General features: G+C 38.6%; 1 protein-coding gene across 1 annotated transcript in view; it reads left to right on the top strand.

The window, feature by feature from the left end:
* Positions 1-1,827: 1,827 nt before the first annotated feature.
* Positions 1,828-22,679, top strand: part of PTH2R (parathyroid hormone 2 receptor) — a 107,304-nt gene continuing 86,452 nt past the window's right edge. Inside the window, exon 1 of the mRNA XM_036858303.1 lies at positions 1,828-2,046. Coding sequence (XP_036714198.1) covers positions 1,984-2,046 — 63 coding nt within the window. The 5' untranslated portion in view covers positions 1,828-1,983. The remainder of the gene's footprint in view (positions 2,047-22,679) is intronic.

Below are 22,679 nucleotides of genomic sequence, written 5' to 3' on the forward strand. Positions count from 1 at the left end.
GAAGCAATTATACTCCAGTAAAGATCTATTTAAAAAAATGGTATGTACAGTACAAGGCCAATCTTAATTCAAAATAATTATGAGTAGACAAAAGATTAGGTAAAGAAATTTGGTTGGATTTTATTTTCCTCCTTGTGACTTTATGCATTTGCAAAATTTTCTCTTCGAATATGTATTATAATAAAAAATGTGACTAAGAAATTTAAAATATATCTTTTCCCTTGAGTTTCCAAAAAAAGGGAATGGAGAAGACATTTATTTGTACTTGCTGTTTAAAACACTATTGAAATGAAAGAAAATGCATATAATGTGAGCTATGGGGAGTGGCAGATGAAGCTTCCATCACTCACCAGCTGCTCACCTCCTACTGTGCCGCCAGGTTCCTAACAGGCCGCTGACCGCTATGGGTCCGCATCCCCAGGGTTGAGGACCCCTGATTTAGATCTTGCTACTTTCAAAAAGCACATGAAATCGTTTATAACAAATATCTGTACTATAAACAATAAAAATAGAGATAGGAGTGAACTATTTCACACACATAGAATTAGAAATGAAAGTCATCTATTTCTAGTGTTTTAGACCTGGCCAGTCATTAGTTACCTGTTTTAAAAACAAACCCAGGGCTTCCCTAGTGGCGCAGCGGTTGAGAATCTGCCTGCCAATGCAGGGGACACGGGTTCAAGCCCTCGTCTGGGAAGATCCCACATGCCGCAGAGCAACTGGGCCTGTGAGCCACAACTACTGAGCCTGCGCGTCTGGAGCCTGTGCTCCGCAACAAGAGAGGCCGCGGTAGTGAGAGGCCCGCGCACCGCGATGGAGAGTGGCCCCCGCTTGCCGCAACTAGAGAAAGCCCTCACGCAGAAACGAAGACCCAACACAGCCAAAAATAAAGTAAATAAATAATTAAACAAACAAACAAACAAACCCAGTTTTCACTTTGGCACTCAAATGAAAGCCAGTGGTGGCAAATGTCAGATCCTCATTGTGAAGAGGAGGTGAGGGGATTTTTGTGTTTCATCTGTGGGACTCATTCCTTCCCAACTGTATCAGATCCTCGGAGACTGTATATTCTTCAACTCAGTGTCTGTGAAGCAAGGTCTCTGGCATCTTGATGATTATGCCTGTAAGAAAAATAAAGAAAAAAACTTTGTGTCAAACGAAGGTGTTCACACACAAAAAACTGTTAAAGAATATTAAATAGTTGTCTTTTTTTAAATGCATGGATCCAAAAATTTTTCGACCCAGAGATTTCTGCTGGAGCAGAATCTCTCTCTCTCTCTCTTTCACTCACACACAGACGCACACACGCACGCACAGTATTATTACAGTGGTTAGGAGAAAGGCAACCAGAGAACTTTAGCGCTGTAGAGACTGCTGAGCCCAGAGCCCTGGATGGAGAATGCGCCTGGCCTCGGAAACCTTTAACCACACTGCCCAGGTCGCGGTGGCTAGTGGTCAGCGCGCGTCTGGATAGACGGGAACTTTCGGACACTCCCGACGACCCAGGGAGCCCCTAGAGACAGGGCGTTGGAACCTGGGACAGAGTGGAGGGAGGAAGAGACGGTGTGAGTCGGGGGTGGTGGCGGCAGCGCTCTGGATCTGTCGCCCTCGGGTCCCCCGGGCTGCGGGACAGAGAGACTCGGAAGAGGAGCGCGAGCGCCTTCCCGCCGCTCCTGCAGCCACTCGGGGCGCGCACGGATCCACTGCGCGCTGGGGCCGCGAGTCAAGGCCGGGACTCGAGCAGCTCTCCCCGGAAGTAGCAACCGAGACGCGAGCCTCCGCGCGGCAGGACGGAGACCGAAACGCACGGGGCACGGACAGCTTGGGCCCGGGGAATCCTCGACCAGTGGCCTCGAGCCCGACACCTCAGCTGCGCCGCGCTCCCGACCACAAGTTTGCCTCGCGCCGGCCAAGTTGCGAGTGTGAAGCTTTCCCCGGGCTTCGGGAAGAGCGTGTCTGTTCCTCGCGCGGGCTGGCTCGGGTATGGCCGGGCCCCACCTGTGGGGGTGGCTGCTGCTCGGCGGCTGCCTCCTCGCCAGAGCCCAGGTAAGAGCCCCTGTCCCGCGGCACCTGCTTCCCGGAGCCTCCGGCCGCTGCTCAGCGTTAGGGTGGCCGAGACCAAGGCGCGCGCGGGCGCTGACGCTTACACATCCACGCACTGACACACTCAGAGACAGACAGACAGACGCACACACAAGTGCACCCGGCAAGGTTTGACAGGCATTTAGTGGAGCTGCAAAGATATGCTTTAGGTGAATGATGTCCTGGGGTGGGCACTGTTCCGACCAGCATCTTGGCATCTGCAAAGTAAGAGGATATTTATGAACAACGAGGTTCTGGATCAGGAGGGTAACGTTGAGAGGTGAAGAACTTTTCTTACTCTTAGACTCCTTGATCCCCGTTTAATTAATTCAAATTATTTTTTGTCTGCTGGCAATTTACCGTCACTTCTGAGAACTTAGATTTCTAGGATTGTTTGTGACCACTGTCTGAAAGGATAATTGACTCTTCCTGTTACAGAATCACGTATCATTAAAGCGAGGAGACTAGATAGAAAAATATATATAACTTGTTAAAGCTGAGTTGTTATGTTTAGAATAAATGGTAGTTGTCATTTTCGTACTGCTATTATCGTTTAGAGGTTTTCTGGGTGATCTTTCACAATGGAGCCTTTCTAATGTGCAAGCCACAATTCATTCTCACATTTTTTTGAGTCAAATAAAATGTAGGGTTTACACTCAGCTTTTTAGATGAGCTAGAAAGAGATGCTTGTAGTGTAATGCAATTTAAGAGCCCTGTGACTTTAAATGGAAATCAACGTTATTTCTCTTTTCTGTTCGGAAGGGGGCGCACTTTGACCGTCAAATAAAGCCCCAAATTAGGTTTTTTTTTAAAATTCTTTCCCCATGAGAAAATTAAGGCATTAATTTATGTACTGGTACTGTCTAAACTTAATACTATGTTCTTGGCTTTCAAATGGCCAGTTTAAATTTGTTATTCTAAACGTGCAGTTTTTTGTTTTTGTTTTTTGTTTGTTTGTTTTTTAACCACATAGCTATATACGTTAATAGAAATAGGTGCTCTCCTAAATACTGGGCTTTACCTAATATGACCAGGGTATTTCAAGTGAACTTAATATTTTAAAAAAATCAAACGATGTGTGTTATACATTGACTAATAAGATGGTCAGTGAATGCTCAAAAGTAGAGTATGCTCCAACCTGAAAAATTTCACCAAGGTAACAGAAGGAATATGAATGAATGGAAAAACTCTAAGAATTTGGTGACAGTTATAGAGCTCGGGTGATCTCTAATGTATTTCCTGCATTTCTCTCTCATAAGATATTTGGATAATATGCTTGAAAACACCACTTCCTTGTATAAGGGACAAGTGACCTCTAGCCATTTACTTTATTCAGCGTTCCAGATTACTTTTTCTAAGGAAATAGAGAGACATTGTTTAGTACAACGAAGAAGAAAATCACTGTACGATTATGGGAAGAATATTTAGCTTTCAAAAAAACAATCAGGACATTGAACACTTTTTCTATAATTTTAAACCAAGGTTTCTCAACATTTTGGGCCATATAATTCTTCGTTATGGGGGCTGATGTGTACATTGTAGGACATTTAGCAGCATTCCTGTCCTCTCCACTAGAAACCCGTAGCAGCTCCCAACCCCTGCCTGGCTGTGGTAACCAAAAACGTCTCCAGATATTGCCAGACGTCCCTTGGGAGGCCAGATCGCCTCTGGTTAAGGCCCATTGCTTAAAACCCATTTCCATTTATGTTTATAGATTAAGAATTATGTGAAATGAGTTTGTGATAATACGTTACATTTTTGGCACTTTAAACAAAACTTGAAGGTTACATTAAAGTGATTTACGTTGACACACTGACACCTTCTTTGATCTTCAGTTTCTTCATTCCCAGCAAAGACATATGTTAAAAAATTTAATATATTGATAGAACAGCAAAGGAAACTCATCCAAGCAGAATGAGCTTGTGTAGAATAAATGTTTACTATCTGGCAAATATTGGATTACATTACACAATAGGCAACATAGGCTAGTACTTGCAGTTGTTTTAAGTATCCCTGTGGTTCTTGGTTGATGAAGATGCTGCCTTTGCCTCAGTGCACAGTTCAAAAGCCATGAGTTCATGCATCAGGCATCATTGAAGAGCCCAGCAATGCAGTTCCTAGAGTCAGAGTTTCACATGGTAATGAGGACAACTGTGTGAATATGTGTAGTATTTTCTTTATTGGAGGGTAAAACCTGAGAAAGGTAACAGGGTGAGGAAGCAGGATTGGACAAGGAGAGCCTCAGACTGGGCTGCAAACCTGACAAAGTCTTGGCCAACCCCATGGACAGCTCTGGGGCAAAGGTTGCCCGTCATAGGCATCCCACATGGTGAAGAAATGGCCAGGTCCTGGTTCTTCTGCTGTGCTCAGTCATCGGCTAGGGTTTTTTGTATGATTGTTGACTGGGATCCAGAGCTGAGACAGATGCTTGAAAGCACTGCAGCTGGAGGCTGTCAGCCAACTGCACTCCTTCCAGACAGGTAGCTGGTTCTTTCTAGAAGGACTGTCTCAGTGGTGCACCTCCATGGCTTTTCCCTCCCTTACAAAATTATCAAGGAACAACACTGGTTTTGCTGGGCTTGAGAATGGGCTGACGCCACATGATGCAGGCACCTTCTCCATCCTCCAGGGCTGCAGATCAGTGTGGCTCTCAGTGTGTGAGAGGAAGTGAGTACAAATCCATCACCACAACTGGAAAAAATTCCCAGGAGCTTGTGACATACTGAGTGGAAGTACATCAGTTCCATAGAGTACCAGGTGTGAGCAGATGCCAACGCAGGGCAGGTTTCGTTTTCTAGTTATTACTCATTTTTGCCTGAGTGGAATCCCAGCACCACCGTGGACATTTTGGTACAGGGGAAGGAGCACTGGCCTGGGGACCCCGAAAGCTGCATTCAGATCCCTGCTCTGATAACATGTAACCTCCTCGGGCATGAAACTTGATCTCTCCATTCTTCCTCGGTGCAGTTAGGAGGATGGGCTTTACTGACCTTCCAGTGTGACGATTCAGGGTCTCCTGGAAAGTCAGAAATCTCTTACTGGGTGGGAAGAAAATGATGACCACATACCACATACTGTGTAAGCACTTTATTATTATTTCCTTTAATTCTCACAGTAACTTTATGAGCTAGGCACTGTAAATTGTTCACGCTTTATAAATGAGAAAATGGGGCTAAGAGATGTTATGTAGCTTTCTTGGGTCACACAGCTAACAAGTAGAGTAGCCATGAGTCACACAGGGTCTTCTGCTCCTGAACCCACCCCTCAGACTGGTGCCCTCATCGTGGAGATCAGCTGGGCACTGATTAGCTGGTTATGTATACACACATGCTCTTTCTCAGCAATATCCATCCCTGGGTCTATTTCTCCAAGAATTTCTCACACAAGTCCATAATGGTTATTGCATAATTCTGTGGTGTTAGAGAGCTGGGAACAATCTGGGTGTTCAGTGGGGTATCAGGCAGCAATAAAAAGCAATGGATTCAATGTACACAAAGCAGCATGAATGAGATCCTTAAAATAGGCTGAGATACAGCACAGAAACAATGAGATGTATATTACCATTTACGTACATTCAAATACATGCACATAAAACAGCAATACATATTGTATCAACATGTTTAGTTAATATTTTGTATATATATTTCACGTAAATGGTTGTGTATGGGAAGGTAGAGAAGGAGGAGTTGGGTATAGAGATACAAGGGGATAGATAATCAATCAATCAATCAAATAAAGCAACATGCTGTATTGGAAATTGTGGTGATAATAAATGGAATTACCAACAAGCCATTATTGGTAGACTTAAGAATGAAGACATAGGGCTTCCCTGGTGGCACAGTGGTTAAGAATCCGCCTGCCAATGCAGGGGATTGGCAGGAACACGGGTTCAAGCCCTGGTCTGGGAAGATCCCACATGCTGCAGAGCAACTAAGCCCGTGTGCCACAACTACTGAGCCTGCGCTCTAGAGCCCACAAGCCACAACTACTGAGCCCACATGCTACAACTACTGAAGCCTGTGCGCCTAGAGTCTGTGCTCCGCAACAAGAGAAGCCACTGCAGTGAGAAGCCTGCGCACCACAAGGAAGAGTAGCCCCCGCTCGCCACAACTAGAGAAAGCCCACACACAGAATGAAGACCCAATGCAGCCAAAAATAAATAAATTAAAAAAAAAAAAGAATGAAGACATAACTGGGTCATCGTAGCTTTTCCAAGGTGGTGAGCCAGGGGACTACCCTTAGCAAATCAAACTGGAACTTGACTGCTCATTATATATTATTATATCGTGCTTATTTCCATAAGCACTATTTTTGTCAAAGATCCAATGGTTGGTTTGTTCTTCTTTCCTGTTGACAACCGGAACTTTTCCCATTTGTCTTCTAGTTATAGAGAAGCCTTGTATCCCTGAGGGGTAGACTTCTTGATGACCGCACTAATTCTGGGTAGTCTCTTCAGCCCCAGGGACCCAGAAGCAGCAAGATGGGAGGAGCCAGATGTGGCTTTTTCTTGGCAGTGTATAGCGAGTAGGTCTCATTTCCTCAGAGCTTCCTCAATTCTTTGTGGATAAAAGTAGAACATTTTCAACTAACTATACATGCCATTTATTCCCCTGTCTTGAGCATTGATTGGTTCTGTCATCTGCTAGAATCCATCTCCTTTCTTCCCCCCTGTTTAGTTTTTGCCTTTTCTGAGTTATTTCTTAAATCTTTAACAGCAGTGTGACTTTAGGCCATCCATTTCACCTCTTTGAGTTTCCATTTCCTCCATTCTAAAATGGGGGCAGGGGCTTCCCTGGTGACACAGTGGTTAAGAAAGAATCCGCCTGCCAATTCAGGGGACACGGGTTTGAGCCCTGGTCTGGGAATATCCTACATGCCGCGGAGCAACAAAGCCCGTGTGCTACAACTAGTGAGCCTGCACTCTAGAGCCCACGAGCCACAACTACTGAGCCCACGTGCCACAACTACTGAAGCCCGCACACCTACAGCCGGTGCTCCACAACAAGGGAAGCCACTGCTCCGCAACAAGGGAAGCCACCGCAATGAGAAGCCCGTGCACCGCAACAAAGAGTAGCCCCTGCTTGCCACAACTACAGAAAGCCCGCGCGCAGCAGCAAAGACCCACTCAGCCAAAAATAAATAAATAAGTAAAATGGGGGCAATAATGACATTTATCTCATAGAATGTGAGAGTATTAAAATTAAAAACATATAAACAACAAAAGCCTTAAGGTGTCTGATAATGAAAATGTCACCTCTTTCCTTCTATCAGCCAATTAGTAAAGAGCTTTTTAATGGAATGATTATGAGGTTGAGATAATTTCTAAACAAGATTGGGGGTAAGTGAAAGCTTTTAAAAGGTGTGTGTGTGTGTGTGTGTATGTGAAGTTTGAAAGGCTATTCCCTCTGCCTGCAACACTCTTCCTTCTATTCCTTATGCTTTCTTTTTCAGAACCCAGCTCCTTCAGATAGCAATAGGACATTTTATTCATAATGCTGATAGATGTTATAGTTTGCCATTTATTAATATGAGTCCTTGATTAACACCTATCTCCTCCTTTGAAGAAGTCGTTCTGAAGACAGTACAGCTAATCATAAGGCAGTTGCAGCAGTCTTATAATCACTGGTGTGTCCTTGTAGAAGTGGAGATTCAGGGAAGCAGATGGATTCGAGAGGTAGAAGGTACATTCAACTGAAGGAAGAGTGGGTTGGGGCAGGTGTCATCGATGAGTTAGATTTTTAGATAAGCTGAGTTGGTGGAGCCTGTGAGATATTTAGGAGATGGTTGGATATTGGATTATGGAGTTTAAGAGAAGCTCTGGATTTAGCATCATTCCGTTTTAAATAGGGAGTACTTGAAACCACATGAAAGAATGATATTCTCAGTGAGAGTATAGTGGAATTAAAAGGGTTGGCTAACTAGTTTGAAAAAAGACATGCAGATTGGTTTTCTATAAGATTACCCCTGAATTGTAAATTCACAGGGGAAAAGGGGCTAATAAGCAATTTGGAACCCTCTGTGACAATTAGCTTGGTGCCTTTGGGTGGTAGGTTCTCCGTAAATGTTTGATTAAGGTAATTTGTATTTTATTCATCTTCTTTGATCCCACTTGGAACTCAAGTCTCTGATCATTTACTCCAGTTTTAATTGAAAAAATGTCATTCTATTCTAAGGATCAGAGATGACTGCCCTGGGTACAAATGATGCAGTGGAACCTATATCTGGTCACAAAGATGGAGGAAAGAGAGCTGCTGGTAAAGCAACCCTGAGGGAGTTGGGTGTTTCCAGAGATCTCTTGTCTTAATAACTGACAAACTAGCAGGCTAAATGTTGAGCTTGCCAGTTAGTCCACTGGATGATAGAATTTTATCGACTCTCAAAGAAAGTAAATCATAGCTTTCTGGAGGAAGAGGGAACTACACAAAATGGTCAAGATTATGGACTTTCTGATCGGAACTGAATTTGGAATCTGTGTTTCCTATTCTCATGCTATTACTTATCTCAAAAACTCAGTTTCTTCATCCCAAAAAATGGGATAAAAAAAGGAAAAAAATGGGATGACCTAATGCCAGTTATTTTTTTTTGACGTGTATTACATGAAAACCTCAGGAGAAGCATTTAATGTAGTGCCTGCCACAGAGTTTGCTCACTGAACGTGTCAGCCATCACTGTTGTCGTCATCATCATTACCATAATTTCTATCACACTTTAAATTAGTTATTGTTGGTATAGAGAATTTCTGTTATTTTTATTTATTGAGTCATACCTATGAAGTTTATTCCTGAACAGTAACTATTTTCTCCAATATCTGTATCTGTTCTTTCTTTCTTTATTTTAGAGATAACTTTTATTTACAATAATAACATTAATAACAAACAGTTACTGAGCACTTCATCTGTGACTGTGTTTTACCATCATATTATTTATCTCTGATTATAGTCCAATAGTGTAGATTTTATTTTGTTCACTTTGTATAGATCAGGAAAAGAACTGAAGGACAGAACCTGTCTACTACATTGCTCAAGGTCATACAGCCAGTAGATGGTAAAATGGAACTCAAATTCTGGCTGCTTTAGTTAACTTGGCTTATTCCTTGCAGGGAGGATTTATAAAATTGTTTTTGAGAACTAGTATTTCATGAATTTCTAGAAGGTACATCTTTTTTGTTTTGAATACTTTATTTTATTTTTTTGTAATTTTTATTGGGGTATAGTTGATTTACAATGTTGTCTTAGTTTCAGGTGTACAGAAAAATGAGTCTTTTATACATATACATATATCCACTCTTTTTTAGATTCTTTTCCCATATAGGCCATTACAGAGTATTGAGTAGAGTTCCCTGTGCTATACAGTAGGTCCTTATTAGTTATCTATTTTATACATAGTAGTGTGTATGTGTCAATCCCAATCTTCCAATTTATCCCTCCCCCCTTTACCCCTTGGTAACCATAAGTTTATTTTCTACATCTGTAACTCTGTTTCTATTTTGTAGATAAGTTTATTTGTAGCCTTTATCTGTTATTTCTTCTTATCTTTTTTCTTATGTTACATTAGCTAGAAATTCCATATAAAGTTGAATGATAACAGTAATTATTGTGGGCATCTTATCTTGCTTATTACTTCAGTGGGATGCTTCTAAAGATTTATCATTAAGTATGATAGTTACTGTAGGTTTTTAATAGAAGTAACATCATTGCTAATTTTGTTAAGTTGTTAAATGTAAGGCTAGTATAGAACTTTTGAATGATAACATGTGATTTTTAAGTCACAAATGATATGTTATTTCTTTAAAAAATGTCATATTCATTGTATTGAGCTCCTGTCACAGATATTGGACTACTTGAGGGCAGGAACTGATTCTTAATCACTTTTCTAGAGTGAATGGTACCAGTAGATGCTCATTAAATATTGGTAAGTGTTTTCATAATCATAGGTAGAAGGGCTATTATATATTGCTTCTTAAATTAGCAACTAAGTCAAATACTTTTGTTATTATGAGATATAGGATAACAAATTCAAATGTCTAGCAAACAAACAAAAATGTTGTTTAATACTATTTGGCCAACTTTTCAGTCCCTTGTCTGCCCTCTCTCAAGAATTTGCCTGGATTCTTTCCCCTGTATGCATCACCAAGTTAATTTCCAGTTTGTCCTCTAGATATCAGCTCATGTGTACCTTATTCAGCAAAGCCTGGCTTACCCAGTAAGGCAAAATGTCCTTACAATAAGCTCTCAGAACACTGTATATCTTACTTTCTCTTGTAGCGTTTTTCAGAGTTGTAACTTAACATTTTCTGTGATCATGGTGTAATTACTCTTTCTCCTTTACTAGACTGTAATTTTCATGAAGGCAAAGGCTGTACTTGTTTTTGCTCCTTTTTATCCCAAATGGCCAGCACAGAGCAAGAAATCATAAACACCACTTGAATAAATGAACATTTAGTCAAGTAAAATAAACATTTCTCTGTAATAAAATGTAGTTCCCAAGTTTTCTTGGTCCTGCAGAGATTATGAATATTTTGGTTGATTGAAATGGCATTAATTATACATTAATAAATTGTGTTCTGATTTTAAATAAAAAAAATACTATTTGGCCAAATATTTATATGAGAAGATTGGAAGAAACTTATGTGTATAATTAAGGTAATTAAGGTAAAACTGCCTCTCTTTTATGAAACCATTTACATCAAATTGCAAACTGGCTGAAATTTCCTAGATGAGAATAGTTTATACTGCTTGTCACTTTCCTTACTTTTATAATCAGGTTAGTTCTGTTTTCCATGATAAAAAGTTTCTCAGTTATTTTTTAAAATACATTTTTTTCTGACAGCAGAGATTGTATTTAACAATGCAATTTTGTGGCCATGAGATATGCCTAAGCTTGAATATTCTTCTGCTTACACTGAAAGAGAAGCTGCCTTTAGCAAGCCACTCATGCATGTAATGAGTACCAAGGCGGGACTTCTCCTCTCAACATACATTCTGGCATCTCATTTCCTAGATGAATAAAGTCTGTAAGACACAATATTCAGAAGCTTTTGGTAGTTATCTAAGCAAAATTTAAGCACAATTTCATGTTGATTAATTGAGCTTAGAGATATCTAAAAACTGGAAGAAATCTTGAGTAGATACGTGGGGCTTTCCTGCATCCTCAAGAATGCCTTTTAAAATCATTCCAAAAGACACAGCATATTTCTATTTCCCATCAGATTGGTAATATTTAGTTATAACATTTTGTTTGTGGGTCTATTGCATTTCTTACCACTCATGGTTATAGTGTAGTCTGAGAGCCATATTGTACCTCTTGACCTACCCCCAGGCAAGATCCATGGCTTGAATTTCTTTTATGTCTACCTTTTGCCATAGTATCTTGCCCTTGGGAGGATTCAACGAATACCGTTGAAATAAATACTCTCAACACTCCTCACTGCTAAACCAGCACAATCAGTGTAGAATGAGTAGATGACTGGCCGAAGGCTTTTCTGTGAATTTGAGGAGCTGCCCCCAATTAAAATTCTTTTTCCCTAGGACTTCTCATTTTTAATTCAATAAAATTGCACTGCATTACTAAGTATTATGTTCATTGTGCAGGTTCCGAAAGTGGTTAAGAGATGACTCTGTTCTCCAAGGAGCTTTCACTCTACAGGAGGAGACAAGATTGCCAGTAATGCAAAAAGGAGCTCTTGGCCTCTGCTCTTGACTTCTGTCTCCCCTCCCTGCAGGATCTGTTCCTTTTCCTTCTTTCTAATATATCTTGTCTGTCTTTGACTTCCACATTTTTACAGTGTGAGTGGTAATACTCAACTAGAGCTGGGAAAACCTCTGCCAAAGGTTTCTCATGTTCAGCCTTTTTTTTTTCTTTTTCTTTTTACTTCACTAAATTTATTTTGGTCGAATATATTTAGAATGTAATAAAAGTATAGGCTTGGTGATAATAGCAGTAGTAATAGTTAACATTTATACAGTGTTCACTATATAAAGGCACTTAATTAGGCATCTCTATGCATTATTTTCTTTAATCCTCACAACAATCTTATGAGGAAGGTAATGAGCATTTTTATTGCCTCTCCAAAAATCCACTCCATTTCTTACCAATTTTTTGGCAAACAAGGACAAGTGGTAGAGTAAGTGAAAAAAAAAAATGCAAAACTGAAAATCCCTGCCCTCATGAATTTTACATTCTCCCATTCTCCTGAAGCCTGCTCTACCTATGGAGTCAGATATGTGCACCAAGAAATTTCCTTATGTTATCTAGTTAAGCATATCGTTGGCCCAGTCTTACGCTGAAATTACATAAGATCTGTGCTTTAATTCTGTAGATATGGGAAAACAAAGAATACCTTACCTATTGAACGTCTTCTCATTAAAATTTCAGCCATGTTAGATGACTAAGTTCTAGAGGTTGGCTATTCAACACAAGGCCCATGGTTAACAATACGGTGCACTTTTTTCCCCCCTAGTTTTCTTAGTTTTTTTTTTCTTGGCACTTAGTGCACTTAAAATTTGTTTAGAGGGTAGATCTCATGTTAACTGTTCTTACTACAAAAAACCGAAAACTAACAAAAGGATCAAAAGTACACTTTGGGAGATGTTGGCTACATCTTTTATTTTGATCATGGTGATGGTACTATGAGTGTTTGCACATGTCCAGACTCATCAAATTGCACACATTAAATATGTGCAGCTCTTTGTATATCAATTATACCTCAAAAAAGCTGTCTAAAAAAAAGGTATCCTATCTAATTTAAAAAAAAAAAAAAACCAAAACAAAAAAACCCATAACTTTTTATTCATGACAGTTCCAATCGGCAATATTGATACTTTGATGGTCTCTCATGCGCCAGACAATGTGATAGTCACTGGAAATATAAGTATAGTGAAATACATGCTCACGTTTTCAAGCAGAGCATGTTCAGCATTTTTGTAAATGTTTCTAAATTTGAGTTAATGTTTAAACCAGCCTTTGAGTGATGATGGTTCCTTTGGGAAAGGAAATCAACTTGACAAAACACCTTATTGTTGAATTGCAGCCTCTTGTGTCTCTCCCCCTAGTCTCTCCAAGGTTTGTGTCCCAAGTTACCCTGATCTCTCACAATCTTATCAAATATAGCACCCCCCTTTTTGCCCTTAGTGGGTTAAGTTTTGTTGGTTCAAAACCTCAGGAGCTCCCCGGGTAAAATGCGAAACTGGCTCCTGTACACAGAGGGCAAGAAGAGATGGAAGAAAGAGGCAGACCACTCCACATTGGTAGGTGGCAGGTTTAATAAGCAAGGGAACTTAATATGAAGCTTGTCTTGGGCAGCAGCAAGATGAGTAGATCTCCACACTCACCTGCCACCATCTTATAAGTTGATATAGAGGCCTTACCTGGGTTCAGTCACGTGTACCATCCAGATGGTCTCAACAACATGTTATCTCAAGGCTGCGTCCTTGAAAACAGCTCTCACTGTGGGAACAGTGGACAGAGTGTGCATTCCAAGGGCAGGGGAGGGGGTTAGGAGCCTCTGATTGCCTGGGTCCAGCTCTCGGCTCTACCTGTGGTCATGCCCTCTCGATGACCTCCCCCAACAGTTTTACTTTAGCTACAGTAAGACCATAGACTTTCACTTCTTACTCGTTCAGAACCCCTTTATCATTCCCAATCTATTAACTAAACTGCTCAATACAGCCTACCTTTTCCTCCTTTTTTCTCCTATTATTCACTCAGCTATCTAAGAACTGTTACATCTTGACCTCCTCTTTTTCATTCATAAAACTAGCTGTTGTCTGATGGAAAACTAGCTGTTTCTGATATCATTATATCAGAAATTAGGGAAACCAAAGTTTTATTCACACCTTTTTTGAGAGGCCTTAGAACATTGTTTAATTTACAAGTTCTCATTGTAATTTTGCTTTATTCGCTTAATAAACGTGCACAATTTTTATAGCTAATGAGTGCACAGTGTTTCTACTGTGTGAAACTTTACCTTATAGTTTGTTGACCTATTAATGGTGATTTTACTTCATTGCTTTTGCTCAAAATTATTCTCTTCACTGCTGATGATATAATACCAAACATGTTAATTTTCCAAGCCACTACTCTTTCCCAGGATCCTACAACTGTGCCACATGACAGATGTGTTGCCTGGGGTGGTAACACTAGTTATAAATGGAATATTGGACACTGCAGTTTGGCCTGTAGCCTGATTTTTCTGTAACTCAAATTCTGGTTGCCTACTGCCTGAAGGAAATGATCTTCTTGATGATTTGTTATGTCCCCACAAAGGTCAACACTGTGTGTGTGTGTGTGGAGTGGCTTATTTATTTATTATTTTATTTTATTCTTTTTTATATTATATAATGTGATTTGCAAAAAGGTGTACAACTTGATGATTTAATATCTCTATATATCGTGAAATGATTACCACTGTCAAGTAACCCATTCATCACCTCACGTAGTTATCTTGTGTGTGTGTGTGATGAGACCACTTAAGATCTACTCTTAGTGGGAATTCCCTGGCGATCCAGTGGTTAGGACTTCTGGGTTCAATCCCTGGTTGGGGAACTAAGATCCACAAGCTGTGTAGTGTGGCAAAAACAAACAAACAAAAACTACTCTCTTAGCAAAATTCAAGTATACATACAGTATTGTTAACTCTAGTCACCATGCTGTAGGTTAGATCCCCAGAGCTTATTCATCCTATAACTGGAAATTTGTACCCTTTGACCAGCATCTCCCCATTTCCCCCACCCCACAGTCCCTGGTAACCACCATTCTAGTCTCTGGTTCCATGAGTTTGACTTTTTAGGTTCCACATATAAGTGAGATTGTATACTATTTGTCTTTCTGTCAACACAGTTTTGATAGTGCTAATTATTGTCTGCTTTCCTTTCCACATGAGATGGACTCTGTCATAGTGCAGCACATTATCGAACAGGCTTGAATGACAGAATCAGTCCTGTGTGAGAACATTTCCTTGGGAGACAGGAAACTTGGCTTTTAGTGCACATTTTACTATAACTGAGCTGGGTGACCATAGATAAGTGACTAAACTCTGGGTTTCATTTTTTATTTGTAAAGAGTAGAAGGTTTTGATCTTTAATATATTAGGGATTCAGACTTCTTCAAATTATCAATATAGTTTTAGCTTTTAGAAAGAACTTCATTGAAATTTGTATGTAAACATAATAAGAATCGAAGACAATAACTGCCTACATTCTCATTTAGTCTTTGTCTATGCACATATTCAATGAATACATACTTTCAGTTGTGTTATAAATGAAACTTTATATGTTAATTTTTCACCTGACATATAGTACATATTTTTCCAAAAAATGACTTTTTTTTTCTGTTTGACACACACTTTTCCTCCTTCTGTCCTCTCACCACCGTTCCACCATCCCCATCGCACTCAGGTAATATGTGTCCTTCCACCTTTTTCTGCATAACTTATTTGATTGTATAAAATATAAACATACATGTAGGGGTGAAATAGCATTTTGTTGATGGTTTCCTTTGCTGTACAGAAGCTTTTTAGTTTGATGTAGTCCTACTTGTTTATTTTTGCTTTTGTTGCCTTTGTTTTTGGTGTCAAATTAAAACAAAACAAAACAAACAAACAAACAAACACCTGCCAAGACTGATGTAAAGGAACTGACTTTGTATGTTTTCTTCTAGGAATTTTATGGTTTCAGGTCTTGCCTTCAAGACTTTAATCCATTTTGAGTTTATTTTTGTATATGGTGTAAGATAGTGGTCCATTTTCATTCTTTTGCATGTCCAGTTTTCCCAACACCATTTATCGAGGAGACTATCCTTGAAAATTAGTTGACCATATATGTGTGGGTTTATTTCTGGGCTCTCTGTTCTGTTCCATTGATCTTGTGTCTGTTTTTCTGCCAGTACCATACTTTTTTGATTACCATAACTTTGTAATATAGTTTTAGATCAGGAAGTGTGATGCCTCCAACTTTGTACTTCTTTCTTGAGACGGGTTTGGCTATTCAGGGTCTTTTGTGATTCCATACAAATTTTAGAATTTTTTTTTCTATTTCTGTGAAAAATGCCATTGAAATTTTGATAGGGATTGCATTGAATCTGTAGGTTATTTGGGTAGTATGGACATTTTAACAATATTAATTCTTCTAATCCATGAACATGAAATATCATTCCATTTATATGTGTTTTCTTCAATGTCTTTCATTAATATCTTATAGTTTTCAGTGTAGAGGTTTTTCACATCCTTTGTTAAATTTATTCCTAAGTATTTTATTATTTTTGATGCAATTGTAAATGAGATTTAAAACATTTTTTTCTTTCTGATAATCCATTATTAGTGTATAGAAATGCAACAGATTTTTGTATATTAATTTTGTATCCTACAACTTTACTGAATTTGTTTATTAATTCTAACAGGTTTTTTGGTGGAGTCATTAGGGTTTGCTATATATAATATGTCATTTGAAAATAGAGACAGTTTTACTTCTTCCTTTCTGATTTGTATGCCTTTTGTTTCTTTTTCTTTCCTAATTGCTCTGACTAGGAATTCCAGTAGTATGTTGAATAAAAGTGGCAAGAGTGGCCATTCTTGACCTTAGAGGAAGAGCTCTCAGCTTTTCACCTTTGTTTTGTTTTGTTTTGGTTTTAGCAAGTAATTAGGTTTATTTTTTTCAGGTTTCTATTGACTTTATTTAAAAAAATTTTTATTTTTTATTGGAGCATAGTTGATTAAAAATGTTGTGTTAGTTTCAGGTGTACAGCAAAGTGATTCAGTTATACATAAACATGTATCTGTTCTTTTTCAAATTCTTTTCCCATTTAGGTTATCACAGAATATTGAGCAGCGTTCCCTGTGTTACACAGTAGGTCCTTATTGGTTATCTATTTTAAATATACCAGTTTTTCACCTTTGGGTATAATGTTAGCTGTGGGCTTGTCATATATGGTCTTTATTATGTTGAGGTACATTCCCTCTGTACCCATTTTGTTTAGAGTTTTTATCATGAATTGATGTTGAATTTTGTCAAATGCTTTTTCTGAATCTATTGAGATGATCACATATGACTTTTGTCCTTCATTTTGTTAGTGTGGTTTATCTCATTGATTGATTTGCAGATACTGAACCATCCTTGCATCCTTGGAATAAATCCTTTGATCATGATGTATGATCCTTTTAATATATTGTTTAATTCAGTTTGCTAATATTTTATTGAGGATATTTACATATATGTTCATCAAGGATATAGGCCTGTAATTTTCTTTTCTTGTAGTGTTCTTATCTAGTTTTGGTGTAAGCGTAATGCTGGTCTCGTAAAACGAGTTTGGAAGTACTTCTTCATCTTCTACTTTTTGGAAGAGTTTGAGAAGGATTGGTATTAATTTTTCTTTAAATGCTTGGTAGAAGCCACCTAGTCCTGGACTATTGTTCGTTGGGAGATTTTTATTATGATTCAATCTCCTTACTAAAATTGGTCATTTCAGATTTTCTATTTCTTCCTAATCCAGTACTGGTCAGTTGTATGTTTCTAGGAACTTATCCATTCCTTCTAGGCTGTTTAATTTGTTGGCATATAACTGTTCATCATTTAAGTGTAGTTTCAATCAAAGCCAAGAGATTTTCTTTTCCTAATTGGACTAAAACTTAATCTTTAGAAATTAATATGGAAAAATTGCATAAATAAGGGACTCTTGCTCAACTAGCTGTTAAAGCTTATGTATGGCAGAAATAAATACTTGGGTGTAGATAAAACTTGAGAGAGGGTAAAAGTGTACTAATTTCCTCATTTTTCAGAAAGGTTAAGGTCAAAGGCCTAACTAAACATGTACCCTGGAAACTTAATCAGGAAGAAAGTTAAATGTTAGAATTGTATAGTGGTAAATCCAAGATTAAAAAAATACCAAAAAGAAAGGTATAATTTACAATAAATACATAACTGATATACAATTGTATATGACTAATAACATAGTACTAATATTTAAAGACAAGTAAAGGACAAATCCAATTAAAATATTGGCAAAAATTTGATCACTTTGTAACAGATGATAGTAAGAATGGCCATTAAACACACAAAATTTAAATTAAAATCACAACAAGATACCATTCATACCCTCTAGAATGTATATAATCAAAAAGTCTAATAACAATGTAAAATACTGGAGAGGATGTATACTACGTGAAGTCTCATACATTTCTAGTGGCAGTGTAAAATGGTATAATCACTTTTGAAATATTTTGGCAGATTCTAACAAAGTTAAACATATACATTCACTATTGCCTAGCAATTCCACTCATACATTTTCCAAAGAGAAATGAAAACTATGTCCAACAAAATGTACAAGAAAGTTTAGAACAGCCTTAATTATAGTAGCCAACAAGTGTAGTTGTAGTATATTTATAGAGTAGAGTATAACTCAGAAATAAAAACTAACAATCCATGCAACGACATGGATGAATCTCAAAAACAGTTGTTATGCAAAAGAAGACAGAGGTTAAAAAATACATACTATAAGATTATATTTATATAAAATCCAAGAATAGATAAAAATGATCTGTAGTGAAAGTAGTTGCTTGGGGCTGGGGATGGGAGTGGGAATGCGTAAGAGAGGAACTGAATTGAAAGGGGCACAAGAGAACTTTCTGGAGTGTTGGAAATGTGTATAAAATTGTGAATGCTTAAACTGAAGACCTAAGGATTTTATTGTTAATTAATTAATTATTTGACATGTTATTCGTATTTCAATAAAAAATTCAAAAGGCAGCTACAAATTAACTGAGAATTTTTCACATATTTCACATACATTATGTCATTCATTTAATTCATAGAACAAGATTTGGAACAACTATTTTTCCAGTTTTACAAATGAGATAACTCAAGTTCAGAAAAGTGAACAAATAACCCTAAAGTTTATACCTAATAAGAATTCACATCCAGATCTGCTTGATATTAAAGCACCTGTTCTTAGTTATGATGTCATTCTGTTTTCCAATATCTGGAAGAGGAAATCTACCAGTCTTTTTCACAGAACCTAGGCACTGCTCTGAATAATGATTGTTATAGTCATTAAACTAAACAATTCACTAAAAGCTATTATATGCATTTAAAAACTCTTTATTTTGATAAAATTATAGATTCACATGCCATGCAAGAAATAATACAGAGAGATTGGTTCAAGATGGGGGAGTAGAAAGATGTGCTCTCACTCCCTCTTGCAAGAGCACTGGGGTCACAGCTAACTGCTGAACAGTCATCAACAGGAGGACACTGGAACTCACCAAAAAGGATACCCCACATCCAAAGACAAAGGAGAAGCCACAATGAGACAGTAGGAGGGGTGCAATCACAATAAAATCAAATCCCATAACTGCTGGGTGGGTGACTCACAAACTGGAGAACACTTATACCACAGAAGTCCACCCACTGGAGTGAAGGTTCTGAGCCCCACATCAGGTTTCCCAACCTGGGGGTCCAGCAACGGGAGGAGGAATTCCCAAAGAATCAGACTTTGAAGGCTAGTGGGATTTGATTGCAGGACTTTGACAGGACTGGGGTAAACAGAGACTCCACTCTTGGAGGGCGCACACAAAGTACTGTGTGCATCTGGACCCAGGGGAAGGAGCAGTGACCCCATAGGAGACTGAACCAGACCTACCTGCTAGTGTTGGAGGGTCTCCTGCGGAGGCGGGGGGTGGCTGTGTCTCACCGTGAGGACGAGGACACTGGCAGTGGAAGTTCTGGGAAGTACTCCTTGGCGTGAGCCCTCCAAGAGTCCGCCATTAGCCCCACCAAAGAGCCTGGGTAGGCTCCAGTGTTGGGTCGCCTCAGGCCAAACAACCAACAGGGAGGGAACCCAGCCCCACCCATCAGCAGACAAGGGAATTAAAGTTTTACTGAGCTCTGCCCACCAGAGCACCAACCAGCTCTACCCACCACCAGTCCCTCCCATCAGGAAACTTGCTCAAGCCTCTTAGATAGCCTCATCCACCAGAGGGCAGACAGCAGAAGCAAGAAGAACTACAATCCTGCAGCCTGTGAAACAAAAACCACATTCACAGAAAGATAGACAAGATGAAAAGGCAGAGGGCTATGTACCAGATGAAGGAACAAGATAAAACCCCAGAAAAACAACTAAATGAAGTGGAGATAGGCAACCTTCCAGAAAAAGAATTCAGAATAATGAGAGTGAAGATGATCCAGGACCTCAGAAAAAGAATGGAGGCAAAGATTGAGAAGATGCAAGAAATGTTTAAAAAAGATCTAGAAGAATTAAAGAACAAACAAACAGAGATGAACAATACAATAACTGAAATGAAAAATACACTAGAAGGAATCAATAGCAGAATAACTGAGGCAGAAGAACGGATAAGTGACCTGGAAGACAGAATGGTGGAATTCACTGCTGTGGAACAGAATAAAGAAAAAAGAATGAACAGAAATGAATACAGCCTAAGAGACCTCTGGGACAACATTAAACACAACAACATTTGCATTTTAGGGGTCCCAGAAGGAGAAGAGAGAGAGGACCCGAGAAAATATTTGAAGAGATTATAGTTGAAAACTTTCTTAACATGGGAAAGGAAATAGCCACCCAAGTCCAGGAAGCACAGTGAGTCCCATACAGGATAAACCTAAGGAGAAACACGCTGAGACACATAGTAATCAAATTGGCAAAAATTAAAGACAAAGAAAAATGATTGAAAGCAGCAAGGGAAAAATGACAACATACAAGGGAACTCCCATAAGGTTAACAGATGATTTCTCAGCAGAAACTCTACAAGCCAGAAGGGAGTGGCATGATATAATTAAAGTGATGAAAAGGAAGAACCTACAACCAAGATTACTGTACCTGGCAAGGATCTCATTCAGATTTGATGGAGAAATTAAAACCTTTACAGACAAGCAAAAGCTGAGATAATTGAGCACCACCAAACCAGCTCTACAAGAAATGCTAAAGGAACTTCTCTAAGTGGGAAACACAAGAGAAGAAAAGGACCTACAAAAACAAAGCCAAAACAATTAAGAAAATGGTCATAGGAACATACATATCGATAATTACCTTAAACATGAATGGATTAAATGCTCCAACCAAAAGACACAGGCTCGCTGAATGGATACAAAAATAAGACCCATATATATGCTGTGTACAAGAGACCCACTTCAGATCTAGGGACACATACAGACTGAAAGTGAGGGAATGGAAAAAGATATTCCATGCAAATGGAAATCAAAAGAAAGCTTGAGTAGCAATACTCATATCAGATAAAATAGACTTTAAAATAAAGAATGTTAAAAGAGGCAAGGAAGGACACTACATAATGATCAAGGGATCAATCCAAGAAGAAGATATAACAATTATAAATATATATGCACCCAACATAGGAGCACCTCAATACATAAGGCAACTGCTAACAGCTATAAAAGAGGAAATCGACAGTAACACAATAATAGTAGGGGACTTTAACACCTCACTTACACCAGTGGACAGATCATCCAAACAGAAAATTAATAAGAAAACACAAGCTTTAAATAACACAATAGACTGGATAGATTTAATTGATATTTCTAGGACATTCCATCCAAAAACAGCAGATTACACTTTCTTCTCAAGTGTGCACGGAACATTCTCCAGGATAGATCACATCTTGTGTCACAAATCAAGCCTCAGTGAATTAAAAAAAATTGAAATCATATCAAGCCTCTTTTCGGATCACAACGTATGAGATTAGAAATCAATTACAGGGGAAAAAAAAGTAAAACACACAAACACATGGAGGCTAAACAATATGTTACTAAATAACCAAGAGATCACTGAAGAAATCAAAGAGGAAATCAAAAAATACCTAGAGACAAATAACAATGAAAACACGATGATCCAAAACCTATGGGATGCAGCAAAAGCAGTTCTAAGAGGGAAGTTTACAGCAATACAAGCCTACCTCAAGAAATAAGCAAAATCTCAAACAATCTCACCTTACACCTAAAGGATCTAGAGAAAGAAGAACAAACAAAACCCGAAGTAAACAGAAGGAAAGAAATCATAAAGATCAGAGCAGAAATAAATGAAATAGAAACAGAAAACAATAGCAAAGATCAATAAAACTAAAAGCTGGTTCTTTGAGGAGATAAACAAAGTTGATAAATCATTAACCAGACTCATCAAGAAAAAAAGGGAGAGGACTCAAATCAATAAAATTAGAAATGAAAAAGGAAAAGTTACAACATACACCGCAGAAATGCAAAGCATCCTAAGAGACTACTACAAGCAACTCTATGCCAATAAAATGGACAATCTGTAAGAAATGGGCAAATTCTTAGAGGGGTATAACCTTCCAAGACTGAACCAGGAAGAAATAGAAAATATGGACAGACCAATCACAAGTAATGAAATTGAAACTGTGATTAAAAATCTCCAACAAACAAAAGTCCAGGGCCAGATAGCTTCACAGGCGATTTCTATCAAACATTTAGAGAAGAGCTAACACCCATACTTCTCAAACTCTTCCAAAGAATTGCAGAGGAAGGAACACTCCCAAACTCATTCTATGAGGCCACCATCACCCTGATACCAAAACCAGACAAAGATACTACAAAAAAAGAAAATTACAGACCAATATCACTGAT

This window comes from Balaenoptera musculus, chromosome 7, assembly GCF_009873245.2.
Source record: "Balaenoptera musculus isolate JJ_BM4_2016_0621 chromosome 7, mBalMus1.pri.v3, whole genome shotgun sequence".
NCBI lineage: Eukaryota > Metazoa > Chordata > Mammalia > Artiodactyla > Balaenopteridae > Balaenoptera > Balaenoptera musculus.